General features: G+C 39.2%; 1 protein-coding gene across 1 annotated transcript in view; it reads left to right on the top strand.

The window, feature by feature from the left end:
• Positions 1-26,572, top strand: part of chchd3a (coiled-coil-helix-coiled-coil-helix domain containing 3a) — a 234,943-nt gene that overhangs the window by 176,673 nt on the left and 31,698 nt on the right. The window contains exon 6 of the mRNA XM_052034229.1: positions 14,521-14,591. Within this exon, the coding sequence (XP_051890189.1) occupies positions 14,521-14,591 (71 nt within the window). The remainder of the gene's footprint in view (positions 1-14,520; positions 14,592-26,572) is intronic.

The following is a 26,572-nucleotide window of genomic DNA, read 5'->3' as shown; positions in this document are numbered from 1 at the left end:
CAGAGGACGGTAAAGCAAAAATAAAAGCTGCAGATGACTGGATTGTAAATTCCAGCAAGAACCAGGCTGATTAGAAATGACTTCGAAGGGAATTGAATGTTAAAATAAGAGAGTACCTGAGAAACATAAAAGGGAATCCAAAGGTATTCTAAAGGAATATAAATAGTGAGAAGAGGAGTGGGGCCCATTAAGGACAAAAGTGGGAAGTTGTGAATGGATGCTGAGGGCACTGTTAAGGAACTTTGCATTTGTCTCTGCCATGGAAGAGGGTGCATTTAAAGTAATAATGAAGGAGGAGATAGTTGAGATGCTTTGAACAAGTTATATAATCATAAAAAGAAAAAAAGGATACAGTTCTAAAAAAGCTGCAGGGATAGAGGGGCCTTGGGATATGTGTGTACAAATCATTGAAAGTGGCAGGGCAGGTTGAGAAAGCTGTAAATAAGGCACACACAATTCAGCACTTTATCACTTGGGACATGGGGAAAAAAAAGGGAAGTTATGCTGAATCTTTATAAACCACTGATCCAAACTCAGCTGGAGTTTTGTGCTCAATTCTGGTCACCTCATTGTAGGAAGGATGTGAGGGTCTAGAGAGGGTCCAGAAAAGATTTACTAGACTGGTTCTTGCAATAAGGAACTGAAGTTACAAGGATAGATTGGAGAAGTTGGGACTTGAAAAAGAAAAGGCTGGGGGGAAATTTGATATAAAATGACGAGGGGTTTGGACAGAGTGAATAGTGGGAGGCTGTTCCTTTTGGTGGAGAGGGCAAGGACTAGAGGTCACAGGTATAAAACAAAAGGGAAAAGAATTTGGAGTGACATGAAGAAAACGTTTATGCAGCAGATGGTTGAAATGTGTTTTGCACTGCCTGTAGATGTGGTGGAGGCAGGCTCCATCGTGGCCTTCAAGGGGGAATTGGATAAATATGTGGTGGATAAAAAATTATAAAGCTCTGGAAAGTGGGCCGATGTGTGGAACGAGAGTTGCTCTGATTGAGAGCCAGTGTGGGAATGATGGACTGAATGGCCTCCTCCTGTACTGTAACCATTTTGTTATTCTATGATTCAAATTTTTGGTTTAGTTTAGGTGAAGGGCAGCACTGGGTCAGAGATGAGTTGTGTAGAGGTAAATTGCTTTCACATCATTGTGCCAGAAATAGTACTTAAAACTGCAGAAGTTTAATATAAGCTATAAGCATATTCAGTTAAAACACTTCAAGGAATTAAAATCAGGAAATCTTTTTGCAGTGTGTTATGACACAGAGGAAACAATATGGGGAAGTCAAAAAGCAAAAACATACAGATCCTGGAAATCTGAAATAAAAACAAAATGTTGGAGATATTCAGCAGCCTGGGTAGCCTCAGTGGAAAGGGAAAGACAGGGTTCACATTTAGGAAGACATGAGAGGCTGTAGATGCCGAAATCTGGAGCAAACTGTAAACTGCTGGGTCAAGCAGCATCTGTAGAGTCCTGAGGCAGGGTCTTGACCCAGAACGTCAACTATCTCTTTGCCTTCACTGCCTGACCCGCTGAGTTCCTCCAGCAGTTTATCTTTTTTGCTCCAGAGTTCACATTCATGTTTGCTGATCTTTCATTAGAACAGGAAAAGTGATAAAATGAGTGTGTTATAAGTTGCAGAGAAGAGGGAAGGATAGAGGTGGAGACAGAGAGGATCCAGGTGACACAAATGCTGCCAGTGCCAGCCAAGAGAAGGTGTGAATGCTTGCTATGATAGTCGATCTGTCTGAAAGTCATATAAATAGAGGAAAATTCAAAAGACATTTAGATAAGTATATGTATAGGAGACGGTTAGAGGGATATGGGCCAATCGTGGACAAATGGGCCTAGCTTGGTGGACACCATGGATGAGTTGGGCTGAAGGGCCTGCTTCCATGCTGTATTACTCTGACTCTATGAGTGAGGGCAAAAGAGAGAGGCTGTGAAATGCAAACCATTGCAGTTGCGAGAAATCTGAAATAAAATGCATGCGGAAAATACTTGGCAAGTCAGAAAGCAGCTGTGGAGAGAAAAAAACTGAAATAGTAATACAGTGAATGACTTGCATCTGAATTGACACAGACAGGAAACGTTGATTACCTGAAACTCTTGGATATGGTATTGAATCCCAATGGATGCAACATGATGATAGCAACCAATAGCTGATGCTGCTGGTCTGAAAATGAAGGTTAAAAGGAGGTGTCCATTGAAAGTATTAAAATCTTGCTTGGTTGCAATAACGTATTCAGTCAGTTGCAACAAAAAATAAATGCTATATGTATTGATTCAAAAGTGTTGCAATTAAATAAGGGCAAAGAAACATGCAGGAAATCTGCAATAAAAATAAATTCCAAGCACTGCAACCCAGGTCAGTTAGCACCGAGGAAGATACATTAATGTTTAGTGGGAATCCCTTTGGAGTTGGAAGCTTGAAGAAAAACTCACTGTGTGGCTGTTTGGAAGATAACCCCTTATTAAAGAGAGAAAATTGCAACTGGTAAAAGTCGAGAATCAGATATGCCAATTACTGTCACTCTGAAGGGGTTTAATAGCTATGATATGTTTATTTTTAAAGCTGGTACAAGATTAAAGCTATCATTTGATTATATTGAAAACGTTCATCTGACTCAAGTGATAAATTCTGCATACTGTGTTCATGAAATGGTAGCCCAATGTTTAGTTTCATTTGCAACTCCTCAGACAATGAGGCAGCAAACCTTAAAAAACATTCAGGCATGGGCTAATAACTGGCAGGTAACATTTGCTCCACAGTTGCAACATCTGCATGCTGCAAGTCAGAAGTGTGATAGAATGTCATTCACTTGCCCAGATAGCTCCAGCTCCAACAACACAGAAGAAGCTCAACACCATGCAGAACAAAGAAACCAGATTGACTAGCACACCCATCAAGCACCTTAAACATTAATTCCTTCCTTTTGCTGGTGTACCATGTCTGCAGTGTACACCATCTACAAGATGCAATGCAGTAGCGTGTCTCAGCTGCTGCCAAATCTGTGGTACTGCCTATCCAGCAACACTGGGAATAAGTTAATCCTTCAAGGAATAAAACCTGCCGTCCTTACCTATTCTGGCCTAAAAGTGACTCCAGGCAATGTGTTGTCTCAATTGTTCTCAATTGTTGTCTGAAATAACAAAACATTAAAGGGCAATGATAAATGGCCAATAATTGCTGGCTTTGTTGGTAATACTCCTATCCCATGCATGTCTTCTATTTATGTTGTACCTTTAGCATGGCATATACATGCCCAGGCATTTAACAGGAGCATTATCAAAAAAATAGATTGGTCGAAGGCATAGGTTTTAAGGAAGACTCATTTTCAGGCAGTTACCAGAGACCGGTGATAGAATCAATGACTGGGAAAATGCAGTTTGCCATATAAATTTTCCATGTGTGTCTTTGGAGGAATTGAATGCTCATTGGTATTGAATGTCATGCAAGTGGTCTGACGCTTTAGAATTAGGTGAGTGACAAGTGAAACAGTGGTAAAATAAAGCTGGGTGTTGAGGTGTCTTTGTGGAACTGGGGGCATGTTTCTCAATAATGTTGCCTACTGACATTTTGGGTATTAGAAATTGGAATGGAGCAATGACAGATCCTTAGAGTTCACAAAAAATGTCCAGTCCTCACATGACATGTACACACAGACACAATATTATACGGCAAGAGTTGATGAATATCTATCTTTTCCATTTAGGATTGGAGAGGAGGTTGGCTGATATAATTCTTGAACCCCATCTTTTATTATCAGTTCAATGTCAACTAGGAATCCAGTTTTATCTCTGCTCTGTAGTGAATTGGTTATCCCCTTACTATTGTGCTGTATATATTCTGAATGATTTATTTAACCAGTGTAATAAAATGGGGAATAAAAACCTTCAGAGTAGATTTTGTAGACACTTCATTATGTTTGGCACACGCTACTTGGGTTAAGGTTTTGGTATGTTAGCAAAATATGCTCTGCACTTAGGGTTTTGCCAGTTGGTTTAAGAACCGAATGGCTAAAGGGAAGTAGTTGTTCTTGAACCTGGTGGTGTAGGACTTCAGGCTTCTGTACCTCCTGCCTGATGGTAGCACACTTAAACTGCATACAACAAAACTCCACTTCATGAATTTAAAATCAAAACAAACCCGCAGATGCAGGAAATCCAAAATGAAAACAGAAAATTCTGGAAACACTTAGCAGGACAGGCAGCATCTGGGGGAAGAGAAATAGTTCACACTTCAGGTTGAGCACTGTTCATCAGAACTGGTTTCCACATCCCATTTCTGATGAAGGATCTTCAACCTGAAGCATTAACTGTGTTTCTCTTTCCAGATGCTGCCTGATCCACTGACTGTTTCCAGAATATTTTTTTATTTCAAGCTCCACTTCATGCTGATTTCTTGAGCACAGAAGATTTTTCATTTTAATGAACATTTTCACGTTTACACCCACACGACTATGTGGGTCTCTAATGTATATGTCGCTGTAAAGACAGTTTTGTTTAGCTTCCTTGCAACACAACAGAGATGTTATTACTGCAATATTGATATAGAATATTCAATGCCAACAGAATTGGAGAACTATTCAACACAAGTAGTTTAATTCTGTCAGATGCTAATACGCAATTGTAGAAAGAAATCCCATTCAAAAATCAAGATATCGGCTCTTTCGAATAAATCTAAAAGTTTGAAGAAAGAATTGTTTAAAAAAAACTTTGTAACAGAACGGTGCCCACCATTAAAGGCTTTTGGGATGTTTGTATTTTATTTCTATTCTCTAATTTGCAAAATTCATAGCTGGGGTTTAGTGAATAATATTCCCAAAACAAAACCGAAATATTATATATAGGATACAAGCAGTATGCTAGTAATTTGATCTCATGATTTTTGATGCCAACAAAACCTTTAATTCATTTATTGCTCCGTGCCCCACTGCTAACCATCTGTTATCTCAGATGTGTCCAAACTACAGCTCGTTTGGTTTAGGAACATTGGGGCAGAAAGATGGAGTCAGCTTTTTTCAGAAAGAAATCCAAATTCAGTCTACTTTACAAAAACAAGGCATGTATATATTAACACCGACAAATGAGAATTCAACCTCAAAGAACCAACCATCTAATTTGCATCATAAAACACTAGTAATGTTGACAGTATTAATGATGAACTGAAAGAATTAACTGCAATTTCATGCTTTAAAAGATACAGCAAATTAATTTTTGGAACGTCAGTGACACTGGCAAGGAGAGTGTTTATTACCGAACAGTAATTGTTCCTGAGGAGATGGTGCTGAGCCACCTTCATGAACAGCTACAGTCCTTCTGGTGAAGATGGTCTCATTGTACAACTTGGTCAAGAGTTCCAGAATTACATATAACCAAAAATTCACTGGCCATGATAAATACTAAAGCTTAATTGTGAGAAACAAACATGCTTTCTTTTTCTAAAAAGAAAATGGATTCATAGCCAGTAGGATATCTATATACACTGAACAATTTCATGTGTGCTGTTTAAAGCTGAAATGCATTTCTTGAATTGGAGGGAATATAACATTTCTAGCTGATTTGAAATTTAAATTGGTAATTGACTATAAATTTTCAGTGTCAGAAATTCACACAGGCTTGGTCGACTCCACTTTATTCACATAACTAAAATATGTTGAAGGCCCTGAACTGAACTAACTTGATATTTCTTGGCATCTGTTTTAAACTTGCACTTCATGTTCCTGATCACGGCTGTCTGGGGATATCTGAAAATATTGTTTCATGTATTTTGTTCCATTCAGTAGTTTGTGTACATTACTAAATTTCTTCTGAGACATCTCTCTTCAAAGCTGATTTGTCAAGTTGTTGCTCATTGCTCCACCTCCTAACCCCAATTATCAGCCAAGTTGCACTCCACTCAATCTTTGCATGTCATAATACGAAGAACAGTTTGAAGGCAGAGCAGGTATTTCCCTAAGTAAAAGGAAAGAGTCGTTCTGAATGGCTTGCTAGATGATTTCAGAGGATATTTTACAAGCTGACCACATTGGTGGGCATGGACTTGTATAGAGAGTAGATGGCATAAGGATGGCAGATTTCTTCCCCTGAAAGACATTAGTGAGTCAGAAGCGTTCTTTTTTACGGCAATCCAGTAATTTAAATTCTATGGCTGTTTTCATTATTGGATTTGAGTTTGGGTCTGGGGATTGTACTTCCAAGCCTTGTGATTACTAGTCTGGTAATTTAATCATCGTACCACCACCAAAACCACAAGTACCACTGTAGTCAAAGTGGGCCACTGGAGTACAATTATCCCGCTCTTATTCCCAATCCCCTACTGGCTCCGTCACTGACTTCTGCATTCCCTCTTGTACTTCAATCTGCTGCTTGGTGAGAGACCTGACATATTGTTTAAGGTGCAAACTTTCCAGTCTGCTGTTGAGTTTTAGCATTTGTCTTTAGCTGATAAAAGGTGGAATATTCCTTAACATTTGATCGTTGTTATAGAGTGACAGGGAAGTTTTCAATTAATTCATGGGATGTGGGCATCATTAACAATGTTTGCATTAACTGCCCTCCCTAAATGCCAATGATCAGGTGACAGTGAGCCAACTTGAACTACTGTAGTCTGTGTGGAGTTACTCCAACAATGCTCCTAAGTAGCAAATAAGTGGCACACATTCACGTGTGAAAGACCGTTAAAAATACCACAACAGGTTTGTTTAATCAAAAATCTGATTTATTCCTTGAAAATCTTTCTTTTGTCCTGCATTTTATGACCCATGATCTTTCAGTTGAAGTGCATTTGGTTTATACAATAGTTTTCAGCCTCTGCTTCTAAAGTATGGCTCTAAGATTCATTCTAGGACTTGACCACACAACCTTATCATATTTCAATGCTATATGGTGGAGGTGCTATACTTAAGATGCAGCATTAAGCCAAAGTTGTTATATTTTCATTGCTACATTAGATCCTGTAATCCCTTTTAAAGTGAACGTCCAGAGATACTCTCGTAAACATTTAACCTTGGGATTGAATGACCACAATCTTCCTCTTCTCTCTCTCACCTTTCCAATATATATACTCTTTTTAGAACTGTATCATTTTTTTCATAAGAACTATGTATTAATTCAGTATAACAACAGCACATCAGTTCTATTGGAAGAGGAGGTTTTGAGTGACATTCCATTGAATGCTCTTGATAATTTATTGAGTTTCTCATGCATGAAGACTACACTGATGTAAACATGATGTGAACAAAATAGGTTTATGTATTTTTTCAATAAGGTATCCTTTCCATCTTAATAGGAGTGACATACAAAAGCAGTGCAAGAGTTAATAGGAACTTGCCATGCTTTGTTTTTGTGATGGACAGAATTAGCTGCAGCAATGATGGACACTAAAATTCATAAATGAGAATGGTTGATTTGAGAAATTTATCAGCCACATTATCATAGAAGTGTCATATAAATTCTGAAGTTGTCTAAATTAAATGAGTATTTGCTGTTGTCAACATTAATAAGTGGCATTTTCTCTTCCCATCTCTTCCAAGATCATGGGCACGCAGGCCTTCATCTATGTGATTAATTTGCTTTTTGATTGTTTCAGTATCTGCACTGTTAGGACTTTCATTTTCTGCTCTGTCTTTTGGTGACTGAGTAAACACACAAACCAGTTTTGTATTCAGGTCACTGACTGACACCGGATTAGTGGCAGCTCTGTGTGCTCTTTCTGAAGAAAGATTATTACAAACATCTCCTGTCAGATGACATTTTAATAATTTAATGCAGACTGCAGTGAAGAATTCTTTCTTACCTTCCCCTTCTTTCATTCTTCCCCCATGGGAAAGAGCGATTGGGATGGGGTAAGGAAGACGAGCAGGAAGAAGGGGAGATGTAGAGGAAGCCAAAATCATAAAGTCCCAACCTAATACAGACAGCAAGTGAGTACTTAAGTGTGGTGCTATGGAAAACCGGATTCCCGCGTGGTTAGAATCTGGCCCATGAGTGCTCAGTCTGTAGAAGAAACATTTGGAATGGTATTGAGGACCTTAAATCCATGCATTGGATGCACAGAGAAGCTCTGTACAAGTGACAGAAGGAGAAGACCACCTTGCATTATTACCAACCCTGTCAGGCACCTTCTGCCCCATTTGCGAAAAAGTCTATCATTCCCACATGCCCTCATTTACCACTCAGACTCCACAAAGCCAGAGTGGAATCAAGTCATCCTTAATTCCAAGAAACTGCCAAAGAGTAATAATATTATTGGTGGGTCAACTGGTGGTGATAATTTAACATTTTTAAATGTTTTCTTTCTTTCCATCCCAGTTTTTTCCCCTTTTGCACCCACAATTGATTATACAGTTATGGTGTGATAGCCCATGGCCAGTAAAGGGAATTTACATTCTGTTCAGTTTGATGTAGGAAAGTGTTCAAGTAATACCATAACCGCTCTTATTGTGGAAGTTCTTGATTTTTTTAAATTCTGCTGATTTCAGTGAAGAATTTTGTCTTTTATGTCCTTCAAAAAGCACATTAAGGATACCAGTACCACATTCTGTTGGAGTTTTAACTTAGCAAAGTCACCCAAAGATTCCTTGCAGGAACTTCATCAAGCAGAGTTTAGGATCTCAGGAACCAACGATGCTGCCACCAAAAATAGAGTGATATGATTTTCATGAAACCCAAGGCTAGAATTGAAGTAGGAGGTATATGGGGTGCAGTTTAGAGATATTGATCAGGCAAAAATATGACAGGGTTTGAAAAAACAGGTAAGTATTTTAATATTGAGGCATGACTTAAATCGAAGCCAGCATTTGTCAGCAAGCAGATGAATAATGGGTGAAGCCCGTGGTGTAAGTAAGGACATGTACAGCAAAGAATTGGATAACTTCAGGGGAGAGCAAAGGAAGCCTGCTAGGAGTATATTAAAAGAATTAAATCTATAGTTAGTGATGGTGTGGTGTGAAATGCAACTCTGGGTCAAATATGACACCAAGATTGTGTTCAGATAGTTGGCAGAGAGAGGGGTGAAGTTGGCAATTAGATAACAATTTGTTTTGCTCTTTCTACTACATATTTGGGAAAAAATTCTGCCCACCTTTTACTGGAAGTGAGACAGGGAGCCTGCCCTTTTAGAGACAATGGAGGCTATTACTAAAAGTAGCTTGTCACTCATCAATTTAAACAATTTAATAAATAAACTACAAATTAAGCTACATCCTTGTCTTTAAGGAGCCATCTTGAGGATGACTGCCATTGATGCAGAGGGTTTTTCACACTAGTGTCGTTACGGGGAATGCAGAAATCACAGCCTTTTTGAGCCCAGACTGCACTATATCAGACAGTGAAAAGCTGCCTCGCCATTTCTCACCAGTCATTTATGTAGATTGTGTTAAAGCTCCAGGAAATGTGCTCTTCCTGTCAACCCAGAGCTTGGATCCAAATCCAACAATGCAACAGTTGCAAAGGGCTAACATCTTTGATCTCTGCAGTATCTGCCCAAACCTCATTTCCCACTGCTAACACAGATTTAATCCATGTTATGTTTGCTGATCAGTTTAATTTCTTTACTGTCCTATTTACCAGATCACTGATTCTCCTCTCAAATGAACATTTTATCTGAAGTGCAGCTACCATATCCTGCCAACATCCATCATTGCCAACCGTTGTTGCTGTGCAGGAATAAAAAGAAATCACTAATGCTGAAAATCTGAAATAAAAGAAACAGAAAATACTGGAAAGAGTCAGCAGTCAGGCAGTGTCTGTGGAGAGAGAAACAGTTAATGCTTCAGCTCAGAGGTCCTTCGTCAGAACTTGGGAGGAAAGAAAATGTGTCAGCTTTAAGTAGAAGAAAAGTGGGGGGAGGGGTGGGGGGCAGGGGTGGTAGAATAAAGGGAATATATCTGATAGGGTGAGACCAAATGAGTTAATGTGGCTGTTAAAGTGCATTCTGCTCCTTAGTCTGTGCTAATAGGACGGCTGTGGGACATGTCCAGTTGGTCAGGCTGCAGTAAAGTAGAGAGAAAAAAACCAAGTCTAGATCACAGCTAGATGACTGGCAGAAATGTGCACTTTTACTACAAACAGAAAGAACGAGTTATCCTGAAGTTGGCGAAATTGATAATTGAGTTTGGCAGTCTACAATATGCCCAAATGGAAGACCCCGTGCTGTTCCCCAAGCCTTGCATTGGATCCCATTATTACAGTGCAGGAGGCCTTAGGCAGATAGGTCAGAGTGGGATGGGGTGGAGATTTAAGATGGCAGGTAACAGAGGGCTCAGTGTTGCCCTTGTGGATTGAACGCAGGTTCTTCTCAAAGTGATCACCCAATCTGCGTTTCATTTCTCCAATATAGAGACCATGTTGTGAACACTGCAGAACACTGGAAGAAATGCAAATAAATCGCTGTTCATCTTGAAAGACTGTTGGTCTACACTTGTTTTTACTTAGAACATAGAACACTACAACACAGTACAGGCTCTTCGGCCCACAATGTTGTGCCCACAATGTTGTGCCCACATTGTATCCTGCTCTAAGATCTGTCTAACCCTTCCCTCCCACATAGCCACCCATTTCTCTATCATTCATGTGTATATCTCATAGTCTCTTAAATGTCCCTAATGTATCTGCCTCCACAACCTCTGCACACAGTGCATTCCACTTCCTCAAACACTGAATTTAAAATACCATTTGATATTTGAATCTTTTTGTAATCATCCTTCCACTCCTGTGCCCTCTCGTTCCCTGATTCTGGCCATTTATCAATTCAGAAGTCCCTCTCTTTATACAACCATTGATGCTGGACCAATCAGACACTTGAGCTCTATTCTCTGATCCCACACTGTGGACTCAATTTTTTTCCTCCTTTAAAAGCCTTTTCAAAACCGTTTTGAACCACATTTTTGTTACCTCTCTTTCTTCCACAATGATGCATCATTTCCTTTATCACCCCTGTAAACCTTGAAGCGTTTTATTACTTTACAGACATTGCAAGTTGTGCACATTCTTCTTGAAGCTTACACCAGAACAAGTTTTCCATTTTAAAAGAAAATCACAATGGTTTGTGTCAGCAGGGAGCCAAATTGTGACTGCTGCACCTTGTTTCGCTTATGAATCTGCAACCTCACTGGACTACAGAAATGTTCAGAAATGGATGTAATTGATAAATGATTTGTTAACTTACTTGAAGGGATCTCTGGAGCAGTTGGTAATTCCACGTAAAAGCGTCAGAAGCAGTTTGGGGTTTATTGTCAGCAACATTTCGAGATGGTGAAACAATGCAATTGTCCTGTTAAAAGGTTATCGCAAACTACATGTTTGAATAAGGGAGTATTGAATCATTGAAGTGATAACATTGCTTCAAATGGTGCTCTTTACTTCTACTAGTTTAGTTTAATTCTAGTATTTAATCTATCTTCCAGCATTGGGAACCTTATGCAAAAGATCACTTTCCCACCCTCTTAGGATCACCATACTCCTGAGCTGCACAATGGATACAGATCAGCCTCCTCTCCATTGCACCCTCACTAGGTTAAGCCTGTTAGTATCTGTTGTGCAGGCTGCCATTTAAAGGATTTGATGGACAACACCTTATTACTTGTGTTGCTCAATTCATAAATGTAAAATGTTTTCTTTTAATAATTTGGTAGTTAATTGCACTTGAGCAAAGTGCATCAGATTTGGGGTGATTGGAAAAAGGAACCAGAGATTATACGAGGAAAGATCTCTTTATGAACGAATGTTCAGAATTTGAAATACCATCCCTGACAGGATTGTGGATGCACATTCAGTGGGAAACTTCAGACGGGAACTGAATAATGTTTGGGGGTGGGGAGGGGGGTGGGTTGGGTTGGAATTCAGGAAATTTCTTTGCTCTACAAAAGAACCAGCATGTGGTAGAATATAGGAATCCCTTGCAATGCTATACCATGCCGTCATTTTATAAGACAAAAGAAATAGTGGTGGCTATGGGAAGCTAGAATGAGTAGGAAAATAAGATCATGTATGTGTCGGCTCAATGAATAGGGAGTATGAAAAGTTGCAGCATCAGTCAGAGAATTTGCCGCTGTAAGCTTCTATGAAGCATGTTTCTAATTTCACGCTTGTATCTGTCTCACTGGCTAAACCTCAGTTGATGATATCCTCACCTAACTTCAGTTTGCCCCTGTTCATTCTTTCTTCTAAGAATGCACCTTCATAAATAATTATTTCTTAAACACTTGTTCATTTGTGATAAATAAGCCATTCTGATATGTCTATAGATTGTCATATATAGTGTGTTCACAATGCACAATGTTAAACCTGAAAATCAAATAAATTCTGTTGCTTTATTTTATTAAACAGTGTGCTCAAAGTAGGCATCATGATATTTCACACCCTTTTTTTTCCATTTCAGCATCTCTTAATATTCAAATAATAGTTCACATGAATAAAAACCACACTACTTGTGACATCCAAATCATAACTGTTAGAAAAACCTATTCTTATTAATAATCTGCACAATTATTCTTTGCTCTCAAAGTTGTAATGACTGTGGAGAAAAATTTAGAATGCACCATTGAAAGGGATTTCTACAAAGAGATTAACAATAAGATCTCTGCAGGCCCACAATTTTGGTGAGATTGAAGCGGACTGAGATCAGGACCCCACTAAACCTGATGTAATTGTCATTGCTCAATAATTCTCTGCTCCAGAGTGTGGTGGAGGCTGGATCATTAAATATGTTTAAGGTGAAGAAAGGTAAATATTATGAGGGAGTTAAGGGTTATGGGGAACTGGTACGGAAGAGCAGCTGATGCCAGCATTGATCAGCCATAATTGTATTGAATGGTGGAGCAGACTTGACAGGCCTAGTGACCCACTCCCTGCTCTTTTTTTCTTGTGTTCTTGAAATATTGTCACAGAAAGGGGAAAGTGTAAAACTTTTCATATAACCATCTGCTTTAAAATAATGTGTACAAGCAGCTAATGGTGTTTAGTAGATGTATCTAGCTTGCTTGGAAAGTAACACTATTGATGAGCTTTTTATGATCTGGGTCCCAGTGCCTGTTGTTTTTAAAAAAAACATCCAGCAGAGCAGAACACGTTTAGGTCATTCTATCTATTCTTAATGGGATTGCTCCACCTTGGTATGATTAGACTATTTTGTGATTTGATCTACATACTAATTAAGTATATGTCAGCCCGTGCCATGGCTAAAATTTGGACACTTTACCTACTTGGCTATCGTCTCAACTTCTTGAAGGTTACTCACCTTGCCATATGTCCCCTTATTCCTTCTTGTCATGTGTGCTGCCATTCTGCTGTTATTGTTAATTGCCAGTTGTTCATTGGTGAACATCCTCAGATACTTATTGGAGTTCAGTAACATAGATAAAATCTTATTTTATCACAGCAACATAACACAATGCAGATATGGCAAATTACAATGAAAAACATAATGATGGAAAACACAGGCAAATGCAGGGACTATTTTGTATGTCACCGGCTTCTGCAAACGTTGTTACAGAAATATGAAGATCATTTAGTTTAGTTTGGGGTATGTAATCTCTACAAAGCTCATGCAAGTACTGGTTTGACATAACCTCTTGGGGAACCCAGAGAATTGATTCGAATGGTTGTCTTTTTTTATATAAACCATATCCTGAATAAGATTTTTTTAAAATTCTGTGTGCACTGAAAATATGTTTGCAACATTATACTGTGAAATATCACCTTAATTTCAATAAAGCTTGATTTACCAAAGAAATGAGCATGATGCATACACTTCTGAAATGATTTTTGTTTGTATTGAATTAAGCCCAGTACAACAGATTTCAAACACTGTTGCTTTCCCTTCTCAAGCAGATAAATTACGCAGGGTCACGTCTGCCTGAGGGGCTGTGTCTGGTTCTGTATTTCCCTTTTCTACTACATTAAAAGTGGGTGGCAATAAATGTCTTCAAACGTCAGACTGGTTGTGTAATGAGTAAATGATGGTGGAAGAGGAAAACCAGAAACAAATGATGAATCCTATCTCTGCTGACAAATGACTTTTTGATCAGTTGGCTTACAATCAAATTAGAAAAACCTTTCTTTGTACTGAAGCTCTGACTGAGCCATTGAACAACAATCAAACCAGCAAATAAACTACTCAAAATATCATTCCTAAATAAAAATGAGCCTTCAGGCTGAAATGGTCAAAAATTGCTATTGATTCTTACAGCTGTTGTGTTCATCTTTATCGATCTGATAAAGAAAGATAAATCTGGGCCCAAATGAGATTACTGTGCGTCAGTGCGTCAGACCACAAGGCCAATTATGAACCATTCATCACTGCAAGCAATGACCCATCCACCCATTTCACTGTGCTCTTGTCTAATCACATCACCATTGATTTTTATCTAATACAACAGACCTCGTCTGTGGCAATCATTTGTATCCTAAGACCTGCTGTGGTGAGGGGTAGGGTAGGCCTAGTCCCTTGAAGGAAGCAGGGTTACAGTTCAATGTAATTTTTGTTTACTCTCTTTTATTTTGCCTCTCTGCAGAGTGCCGAGTTCTACAAGCTGACCACCGAAGAATACCAGAAAGCAGTTAGTGAAGTAGAGTCCAAGTTCAAGTAAGATACTTCGTTCAGTTTTGTAAAGAGCCTTTTCTGATGTTGCCTTTAGTGTTATGCATACACTCCATTTCATCCAGCAATTATCATGATATATGTGTTATTTCTCTTAATATTTATTATTGTCGTCTGAAATGAAGCAGCATGGGAGCATGCAGTGCTGCTGAGATTTCCTGCTCCTTCTGTAAAACTGTGGGGAAGTAATGAGGTAGAACCTACACAGTGCTCTCCCATTTCATTTCCTGCTCCAAGTCATGATTTTGAAAAACAATGCTTAAAATTCTGAGGTTAAAGCAGAAAGTTCTGGAAATGCTTATCTGATCAATCAGCATGTCAAGAGAAAGATATGAATGGAACACTTCATCGAATGAGGGATGTTTCAGCAAGTGGTCACACCTGAAACACTAACCTACCTTTTGTCTTTCCTCTCCAGGTTGACTTGCTGTGTATTTCCAGCAATTTCAAACTTCATTTCGAACATGTGCTTTCACTTTGTTCTTTCAAAATCGTAGACTTGTTTCTCAGAGTAGAAAGGCAGCATGCTGTTAATGTAACAATATTCAGAGTTAATTAAAAACAAAACCAGTGGTTCAAATAAACTGAATGGAGATTTTCCTTCCTTCTCCAAGAGCTGAGTTCCCATTGGCTACATTGTCTTCTCTGGTAGCTTTCCTATGTTTATATACAACAGAGAACAGTACAGCACAGGACAGGTCCTTCAAGCCACAATGTTGTGCTGAGCTAATTAATCCAATGACTTCTAATTAATCTCTCTTCCCCACACATTGACCATATCCCTCCCTTCTCTACATATTCATGTGCCTACCTAAGAGTCTCTTAAACACCTCTATGCTATCTGCCTCTTCCACCACCCCGGCAGTGCACTCCAGGCCCCCACCAATCTGTGTAAAAACCCTTGCCTTGCACACTTTGTACTTTCCCCCTCTCACCTTAAATACATGCCCTCTGGTACTAGACATTTCTCTCCTAGGGAAAAACATACTGGCTGTCTATTCTATCTCTGCCTCGCATAATTTTATAAACTTCTATCAAATCTTCCCTCTGCCTCCGCCGCTCTAGACAAAGCAGCCCCAGCTTGTCCAACCTCTTTTATTTTGATGAGTTATAAAATAACGGAGTCAAATTGAACGTGCACCACAAGAGCAGGCCATTTAGCCCAAGTGTTCAATGTCAATAATTTTGCTCCATATGAGCTTTCTGCCATCCAACTTCATCTATTAGCATATCCTTCTATTCACTCAGGTGCTTATTTCAGCTTCTTAAAAGATTACAGCGACCCAGAATGAAAAGAGGGAACCACAATACACCTCTTTATTCTTAACCTCTGCTTGAAAAAGATGCAGTAAATGAAGAGAGAGGATTGATGCAGAACAGTGATTACATCAAATAGTTCTGGTCTGATTTATCAGCCAAATTGATGTTGTTTGTGAAAATTGGCACAAGCCCAAGATTGCATATTTCTTTGTAGATCTGATTCTTAGATTTAATGAGTTAAATCAAGTAGCTGCCTGTTTTAAAAGGTTGTAAGTTAGAAGAGAAAGGTCAGGCTGAAGATAGTGCAGAGCTCCACATCGTTGTGGTCATGGGAGAGACCGCATTTGCATAAGAGTGCCACAGAGCTTTATTTTAACACACGAACATGTAGGAGGAGAATGAACACGCAGAGTGGTGCATTTGGGGATTAGGATGAACAAGAGAAGGAAAAAACCTAGCAGCAGCACAGCCAGAAACAATGTCATACAGTGTTATTGTTCTTCCCCTACCTGAAATGAATAATATTGGCACAAGACACATGGTATTGATGTTGTGTTTCTTTGAAAAACAAGAGTGATTCCTTGTATGTCAAGAGCTGGGGTTAATCATTAAACCCAACCATATTAATGTCAAATAAATCACAACTGGCTAGAATGTGCGTGTTAATTTCACAGGAAGTCGGCCTTTCACAAATCAAGTAGGGTCATTCTTGGGCACATAAAAACCTTTCCATTATCAAGGGTCAGTTAGCTGTCTGGACTGACCGAGCCTGACTCCTTAATGTGAATCCATTTTACTTAACGTCATTCAGCCTGATGCTTCATGAGGTTACATGTACAGTTGTAACTCTGTGAATAGTAAAAGAACCATTAGGAATTTTGACGTGTGTTTTCCATCAGGGTTTCCACAGGCAATTGTAGTGATTTTTTTCCAACAATAACAATTTGCAAAAGATGACCTTCATCCAATGTGACATCGGGTGATAGCTCTATGAAATAGACAACATGTAGGAATGGACCTTGTTAAGTGAATGTTACATTGCAAAGGAGCTGAGAAACTGAAATTTTCTGAGTATTGTTTGATTCTCTTTCAGATCTATTGTTAATTTCTACAACATGCTATGAAATTTAGTTGTGAAGGTTATACATCGCAATTGTGCATCAAGTGCACTGGGCAGTGGAACACTAACTTCAGTTTTCCATTTTTGCCAAGACTCTGTTTTGTGGGCAGAAATCCACAGAGTAAATGCGAACCTGACTGACTCTAGATAACTTGTATGTAGCAGAGACTGGAAGAGAGGGAAAACTACCTTAACTGGACACTGCAAAGTGCATGAAAATACCTTTCAAATATCTACTGTTTTTCCCAGATTGTTAGCTGAATATTTCCTGTATTTTCACTTTCAAATATCCAGCACCAGAGCTTTTGCTTTTGGTAAATATTTTACAAAAAGCAGAAATCATTTTCATATTTGAGGCTTTCTTTTTGGATATTGGAGCAGAATTAGGCCATTCGGCCCATCGAGTACACTCCACCATTCAATCATGGCTGATTTTATTTTTTTCAACCCCATTCTCCCGCCTTCTTCCCATAACCTTTAATCCCTTACCAATTAAGAAACTATCAGTCTCTGCCTTAAATACACCCAATGACTTGGCCTCCACAGCCTTCTGTGGCAACGAATTCCACAGATTCACCACCCTCTGGTGGAAGAAATTCCCCCTCATCTCAGTTTTAAAGGACAGCCCTTTACTCTGACACTGTGCCCTCGTATCCTAGACTCTCCTACTGATGGAAACATCCTCTCCACATCCACTCTACCCAGACCTTTCAGCATTGAGCTGAATGATACCATGATAGCTATATGACAGCATAAAACTATCACAGTTTCCAAAGATAATGGGTGACTTAAGTGGTAGAATATGGTGAAGGGGGAGGTAGACACCTGATTTGAAAGAATTTCATGGACAGCTATAAGTATCAGAAAATGTAGCAGATGGCATTGATCTGAAAGCCAGGAGTGCCTTCCACATAAATTAACATAACGATTTTATAGGTAGTGTGTGAATATTTGTATATATCTGGATGACAACAGAGTGAGTTTTGATCTGCCGGTTGCTTTGGATTCCTGATGCTCCTGATCTTGCATTTTTTCCATTGTTTTGTCAACTTCTGTAATGCTTTCTAAAACAAAAAGAAAATATCTCGATGCATCGCTGGTAATGTTTGTCATGTGACTTAGTACTGATTCATACTGGATGGATCAACATTACTTCATAGCAGAACAAGCAACATAAAAATTTCCCTCTGTAATAATTTACTATTCAGACTTGTGCACTAAACATCCTTCTCTATGTGATATAATTCTTGGATCTCGTTAATAATACGATACAACAAATCCAGAATACTATCTGCCTGGTCCACAGCAAAAGTCTAAATTCTGTGTAAATAAACCTAACCACTTGAATATGCCCAACTCTGAATGCTCTTGAGTGGGTTAAAATAACTTATTTAAATATTCAAGTTACAAATAGCATTTTAACTCATTTAATATTCTGAGCCATTCAGACTTATCAACCACAGAAGACCATTCAATTCCAATTTTTATCAAATTATTTTTCCCTAAATAATGTCACAAGAAATTTGCTAAATGCTTATGAATGAAATACGCACAACTACAACTGCCAGCTTTTTCTCCTAATGCAAATCAGATGTTGAAAATTCAAGATAATAATGGACTCAGCATTTGCTATTATTAATGACTGAAAAAACCTTTTGTTAATAATGTTGAATTAGCTCACTAGTTGGGATTTAATATTCATCGTTTACTTCAAATCATCCAATTGCAATTTTAAACATGTCTCAAAATAGCCATGGGTGGAGAGGAGTATATGCTTTACATTTCTGGCTTTATCTAACGGCCAGAAACCATGGCCGGCAAGCTGACACTTTTGTAGAGTCAGCAGCTAGCTGCAGTGCATGGAGCAACTCAATCCTTTTTTCTACACCTGTGCAATTCAGCGCAGAAGTCAGGAATGTGCTGGAGGTCAAATGTGTACACATCTGGAACAGAGTGCCTGAGGGGTAATGGTGGCAGAGACTCTTGCAACATTTAAGGAATATCTAAATGAGCATTTGAATCACCAAATAATAGAAGATTACAAACAAGTGCTAGAAAATAGGATTAGTATACAGGTTCTGACCAGCTTACAGATGCCCGACTTGTGTACAGCTCATACATATAAACAAACATTTGGGAGGGATTTGCTGGCTGCTGCGGGGCTGCAGGCATCTTCTGCCATGTGGGAACTAAGTTTGCAAAGTTTGCGAACATTTCTAATGTGCGAACTGTTTGGGTTACAACAGGACACAGGAGTGGAACCCTAATCTAACCCTAATGAGAGATGAACTTTATCCACCAAAGGGCCAGTTTTTGTGCTATTCACATTTTTTTGGATAATCATTTCAATAAGAAGCTGTGAAAAATATTTTATATTCTAAGGCCATTTATTCAGGTCTTTTATTAAAACTTGCCTATGTAAATTCAGCAGCATAAGAATGAGCTGGAATCTGAATTAGTTTTTAAAACTGACCTCCTTGTACTCTTGCAGTGAAAATCTCCAACTTTTTGCTGGAAGCTTAATGAAGAAAGCCTGTCAAATCTATAAGTAGACACAGTGTGTACATGATCCCAGAATTTGAATCCTGAGAGGACTGTTATTGCACACAGGCCATTGTGATTTCATTTCCTGTGCTTTATTGCTCTATTTTATAGGGGAATAAAATAGTCAAAGTCCAATGTGTTTCATATGCTGTGAATGATGGAGTGCTAAGGTGTATTATAATTAGCAGTGTTACCCAAAGTGCAGCAGCATTAAGCAGTAGATAAAACAATAATGGATACCTGGGACACATTGTAAGGCAGTGAATTACATCATAAACTATGCAAACTAAGTGAGAGCTCCTCATAATTAATGTCTGCCCCATGAGATTTCATTATAACTGTAAAAGCACTCCCTGGTAACCATACATATTTTACTGGATTTTCAATGTAATTTTATTTTTGTTTTCATCAGATTGTTTCCTTTCATTTAAATTTGCTTCAGCTGCTTTTGTGAGCACTTTTCTTGTGGGATAACTTATGAAGTGGTGCAGTAGTAAAAGATGAGGTATTGAGTGACTGAGTTATTTTTTTGTTGCTGTAGTGGAAAAGATTGTTTGCATCTTTAAGCTGGGGTCCAAATGGTTTGCAAGAGGAATGATTTTGGTTATATATTCTGATGGCACAATATTGCTGAACTTTTTTTTTGCTTTCTCTCTTGAAATTTCCTGCCGGGGCACAGTCTTTTTGGCACATTGACCATGCAGTCAGCTGCCATTCTTCACTTGTGAACTTAGACACTGAATGACAGAGAGCTATTAAACCACGAGAGCACCACGATTAAGCCTATTCCCATAATCAGCCAACTTTCAACCATCCTGCAAAGCAATCCAGAGTAGAAGTTCCACCTCATTGTTCCAACCTACCACACTGCTTAGTAAGATCAGCAGGTTTGGATCTCAAGACCGCAATATGCATGGCTTGACTTGTCATTCCTTTAAGCAGCTGACTTATTGATCAGGTTCCAAGTCTGGCTGCTTCTAAGAAGAATGTGTTACTGGCTTTCCGCGTTGTTGACATAAAATTGTTTATTTTCAAGCAACTTAATATGCATTCTTTTCCTTAAAAGGCAATTTTCTTTTACTAGTTACTTGTCTGCTACTTGCTTTTCTTCTCTTTTGATGGACCCTTGTGCAGATCATGCATGACGTACATGGAGGTATAGGGAAGGGCCCTGCTATTTACCTTTAGGCTATGACCACCAGAAGGCAGTGTTGCAAAGATCCCTGTTGCTGGACTTCTGATAAGCACCACTTGTGACTTGTAATTCTGCAGGCAGAGATGAGTGAGACATCCCATCATGTGTGACTGTTCTCCCTGTATACTCCATACATTTTCCATTCAACAAAGAGTTAATTGGTTTCAGCCAGAAAATTGTAAACCATCAAATTCTGCTTTTCTCTCTCAGGATATAAGTAATATGAAGATATTATTTTGACACTCTGCAGCAGTAATGCACAGATTAAATTCCTTGTAGTTAGATTAAAAGAAGAAACATTAGATTAAGATCATCACATTTTCTAAATGGAATGAAAGATTTACACAGAATGTACATTGAAACATGGTAGTGCATAAGGAAAGCAGCCTTGGGTGATGGTTTCAGCTTTTAGTGAATGATTAGATTCAAGGTTCTTGATCTCTTCTTGTGTAATTGGTGAAATGGCTACTATTAGAAATGAAGGCGGATTTAGAGGTTTTGAAGCACCCTAGAGCTTAGCAACATCCTGATGATTGCATTTCAGAAGAATCTGCTTAATGCAATTATGCTTCTGATGCTTTTTTTTAAAGTTCCCATCACCCATCAAATTAGATGTTGTACCAAGCTTTGTTTAATCACAGGATTCATCATGGGGTTTAATGTGATTTGTGAGAGATGTGTGGAATTTTCAAATTTTGAAGTTATTTAGTCTAAGAATTTTTCAAACCATTTTGTTAGTATGCATCCATCCAAAACCACACCCTTACAGTTACTAAATTCAATATAATCCAAAAAGATAAAGCAGTTGTTCTTACAGATGCACTATATTTCTAAGTTCAAAGAATAATCATGTATTACTCTCCCTACATTTAAAATGGTTGGCATGCCATTTCTACTGGGTGGGATGCAGCTGTCGATTTACAGTTGTGTCTGGTCCTTTTTCCTATTTCAATCTTTTTATTAATTTTCAAACTTGTACAAAATAATATATCTAACATTAGTAATTATACACATGGTGCAAAGAGATCAGGATAGCAATCATAACAGTTAAAATATATAATCACAAGGAGTAAAAGAAAAGTAATCTAGACCTCCCGTTCTCTTATTAAGTGAACAAATACAAAAGGAAAGATTGAAAAGAAATGAAATTTAATTATATGAAAGAACCCCCAAATCAAAAAAAAATTGATAATAAACCAAAAAAAAACCAAAAACTTCAAAAAAAACTGGACCGATATTTCTTCAATTAAAAAGAAAAAGAAACATTACTATGTCATCAACTCTGCTCCACTGCATTCAAGGGTTATTGAAAGGGATCTGAAAAAGGTCAGCTTATATCATATGGAAGTATTGACTAAATGGACTCCAAACTTCCTCAAATTTAAGCGAAGGATCAACAGCACCACTCCTACTTTTTTCTAAGTTTAAACATTCTATAGTTTGAGAAAACCACTGAAAAGCAGTGGGAGGCATTGGATCCTTCCATTTGAACAAAATGGATCACTTGGATGGTCCTTTTTCCACATACACACAATTTCTCATAAGCATTATTGGATTATCAGGAGTAAGAAGTTTCTGTGATTGGGGAAAAAAATGTGTACGAGGGACATTGCAATTGTTGTGATCTGTTTCCTACCAGAGCAGAGCCTGTGCCTGAGTTTTCAATATCCAAACACTGTCTTCTCAAAGCTTTTCTGAATTGCAGCTTCCAGTTCTATCCATGAAACTGTAACACTCCTGTTACACAGAACTTGAGACAAATCTACATAATCCCTGCATGATTCTTTTCAAATGGTTCCCTGAAATATTGGAAAGAGATGTATGCTCATTCCTGTAATTTAGAATTTAATTTTAAAACATTTTAAAATAAAAGGCACTGTGCAACAGAATGGCAATCAGCCTTATCCACAACATTGCCTGGGATGGAGCATTTTAGTTATGAGGAGAGACTGGAGAGGCTAGGTCTGTTCTCCCTGCAGCACAGGAGGTTAAGAGGGGACATAATTGAGGTATATAAAATTATTAGGGGTATAGATGGAGAAGACTGAAGGAATCTTTTCCCCTTAGGTGCATAAAACTATAGATTTAGGGCAAGGGGTAAGAGATTTGGAAGGGATCTAAGGGGGACCGTTTTCACCCAGAGAGTGGCAAGAACCTGGAATGCCAGAGAGAGTGGTGGAAGCAGAGTTGCCAGCATCATTTATGAAGTATCTAGATGAGCACCTGAATCACATAGGCACTGAAGACTACAGGCTAAGTGTTGGAAGATGGGATGAGTACCCAGTAGCTGGCATGGATGTGGTGAGGTGAACGGCCATGCTGTATGACTCTGTGATTCCCAACTCATTTGTGCCTGAGTTTGCAATGGCTCAGGCTTCACAGTAGGGTGACAGGCTGACTAGAGGGAATGCCATAGAGGGATCTAGTATTAGATAATGAACCAGGTCAGGTGACAGATCTCTCAGTGGGTGATCATTTGGGGGACAGTGACCACCGCTCCCAAACCTTTAGCATTGTCATGGACAAGGATAGGAGCAAAGAGGATGGGAAGATATTTAATTGGGGAAGGGCAAATTATGAGGCTATAAGGCTAGAACTTGAGAGTGTAAATTGGGATGACATTTTTGAAGGGAAATGTACTATGGAGATGTGGTCGTTGTTCAGGGATCCCTTGCAGGATGTTAGGGATAAATTTGTCCCAGTAAGGCAGAGAAAGAATGGCTGGGTGAAGGAACCATGGGTGACAAGAGAGGTGGAACAACTAGTTAGGAAGAAGAAGGCAGCATACATAAGGTGTAAGCAGCAAGAATCAGATAGGGCTCATGAGGAATATATGGTAGCAAGGAGGGAACTTAAGAAGGGGCTGAGAAGAGCAGGAAGGGGACATGAAAAGGCTTTGGTGAGTAAGGTTAAGGAGAATCCCAAGGCTTTTTTCACGTACGTGAAGAGTAGAAGGATGACGAGAGTAAAGGTAGGACCGATTAGAGACAAAGGTGGGAAGATGTGCCTGGAAGCTGTGGAAGTGGGTGAGGTTCTCAATGAATACTTCTCTTCAGTATTCACCAAGGAGAGGGGTCTTGATGATGCTGAGGACAGTGTTGGTAAGGTTAATGTTCTAGAGTATGTAGATATCAAGAGAGAGGATGTGTTGGAGCTGTTAGAAAATATTAGGACAGATAAGTCCCTGGGCCCTGACGGAATATTCCCCAGGCTGCTCCGTGAGGCAAGGGAGGAGATTGCTGAACCATTGGCTAGGATCTTTGAGTCCTCATTGTCCACGGGAATGATAACAGAAGATTGGAGGGTGGCAAAAGTCGTCCCCTTATTCAAAAAAGGTAGTAGGGATAGTCCAGGGAATTACAGACTGTTGAGCCTTACATCTGTGGTGGGCAAGCTGTTGGGAAGAATTCTAAGAGATAGGATCTATGAGCATTTAGAGAATCATGGACTGATTAGTGATAGCCAGCATGGCTTTGTGAAGGGAAGATCACGTCTCACAAGCCTGATAGGGTTTTTTGAGGAGGTGACCAGGAAGATTGATGAGGGTGGTGCACTAGATGTGCTCTACCTGGATGCTAGTAAGGCATTTGACAAGGTTCCACATGGTAGGCTTCTTCAGAAGGTCAGGGGCTATGGGATCCAGGGAGGCTTGGCTGTGTGGATTCAGAATTGGCTTGCCTGTAGAAAGCAGAGGGTTGTGGTGGAGGGAGTGCATTCAGATTGGAGGGCTGTGACTAGCTGTGTCCCACAAGGATCGGTTCTTTTCGTGATACTTATTAATGACTTGGATGAGGAGGTAGAAGGGTGGGTTAGCAAGTTTGCAGACGACACAAAGGTCGGTGGTGTTGTGGCTAGTGTAGAGGACTGTTGAAGCTTGCCGAGGGATATTGATAGGATGCAAAGCTGGGCTGACAAGTGGCAGATGGAGTTCAATCCGGAGAAGTGTGAGGTAGTACACTTTGGAAGGACAAACTCCAAGGCGGAGTACAAGGTTAATGGCAGGATTCTGGGTAGTGTGGAGGAGCAGAGGGATCTGGGGGTTCATATCCACAGATCACTGAAAGTTGCCTCACAGGTGGATAGGGTAGTTAAGAAGCTTATGGGATGTTAGCTTTCATAAATTGTGGGATCGAGTTTAAGAGCCGCGAGGTAATGATGCAGCTCTACAAAACTCTGGTTAGACCACACTTGGAGTACTTGTGTCCAGTTCTGGTCACCTCATTATAGGAAGGATGTGGAAGCACTGGAAAGGGTGCAGAGGAGATTTACCAGGATGCTGCCTGGATTGGAGAGTATGGATTATGAGGAGAGACTAAGGGAGCTAGGGCTTTACTCTTTGGAGAGAAGGAGGATGAGGGGAGACATGATAGAGGTATACAAAATATTAAGAGGAATAGATAAAGTAGACAGACAGTGCCTCTTTCCCAGGGCACCAATGCTCAATACAAGAGGGCATGCCTTTAAAGTAATGGGTGGGAAGTTCAAGGGAGATATCAGAAGGAGGTTTTTCACCCAGAGAGTGGTTGGTGCATGGAATGCGCTGCCTGGAGTAGTGGTGGAGGCAGATACGTTGGTCAAGTTCAAGAGATTGTTAGATAAGCATACGGAGGAATTTAAAATAGGGGGATATGTGGGAGGAAGGGGTTAGATAGTCTTAGGTGTGGTTTAAAGGTTGGCACAACATTGTGGGCCAAAGGGCCTGTATTGTGCTGTATTGTTCTATGGTTCTAAAGTAATGGGTTTGTTGCCCAAAAGACACAATTCGGCCCCAAGATTAAAGAGGGTGAGGATCATCGGCACAATTAACCTCTCAATTTACTGGGTTAAAATAAATGAAGTAACTCCTTTCTCATCACATGCTAATTTTATTATAAGAATTACTATTGATCCATCAAGAATTGATATCAAGGAAGTAACCAGAAGGTGCTGAAACTGTCAATCAGCAGGTGCAGACGGAGAAACAAAATGGCTCAATGTGGAACCTTCGTTGGAATGCTTCCAAATCTCACTCTGCTGCAGAACAGAAACATACCATTCAGCCCACCTCGTCTGTGTCTGTGCTCTGCACACCTTCTGTGCATATCTCTCCATTCCTTTCTTCCTTGTACTTTCCTAGCTTCCCTTTCAATCCATCACTGATATTTGCTTTAATTTTTGGTTGCGAATTCCACACTCCAGCCACACTCTGGGTAAAAGAAATTTCTCCTAAATTCCTTATTGGATTGTTAACTTTGGTTTCTCTGATTCCAACACTGATAGATCTGATGTGGTTTTTCAAACATTTTGTGTTCTGATTTTGTATTCCTGTATTTTAAATAGTTTTCTTTTCACTATTAGAACTTTGCTCTAAATTTTCTCATCCAGTTGAAGGAAGGGTAACCAGGTGATAAAAGAAAAAGTCCAAATTCTGAAAATGAGAAATAGAAATAATATGTTGTAAATGCAACAACAGCATCTGAAAAGCACATGAAAATATTAACTTTTAGTCCCATAGATTTGGCTCAAAAAATGAATCTGTGTTTTCATTGCTGTATATTTCAAGCAATATATTTCTAAATTGATGACTCAGTAGGTCCTGCCACAAGACTCTGGGCATTCTTAAAGAAGTAAATGTAAAGATGATGAAACCTTTAGTCAAAGTCCAGTAGTATTGGAATGCCTTTGCATCAGAGATAAGTATAGTTTTAAGAGAAATTGTACTATAGTTGAGATCTTTGTTAGGAAAGGCTTTAAGGGTTATGGAACCAAGCCAGGTAAATGGAATCAGCACACAGATTCAATGGTCTTTTACTGGTCCAGTATTTGAATATACCATCGCTACAAGTGAGAGCAATCTATTTTAAAAAC

Source organism: Pristis pectinata, chromosome 19, assembly GCF_009764475.1.
Source record: "Pristis pectinata isolate sPriPec2 chromosome 19, sPriPec2.1.pri, whole genome shotgun sequence".
In the NCBI taxonomy this organism is placed as follows: Eukaryota; Metazoa; Chordata; class Chondrichthyes; order Rhinopristiformes; family Pristidae; genus Pristis; species Pristis pectinata.
Note: the sequence above shows the minus strand (reverse complement) of the source record. Positions and strands in the feature narration are given on the sequence as shown.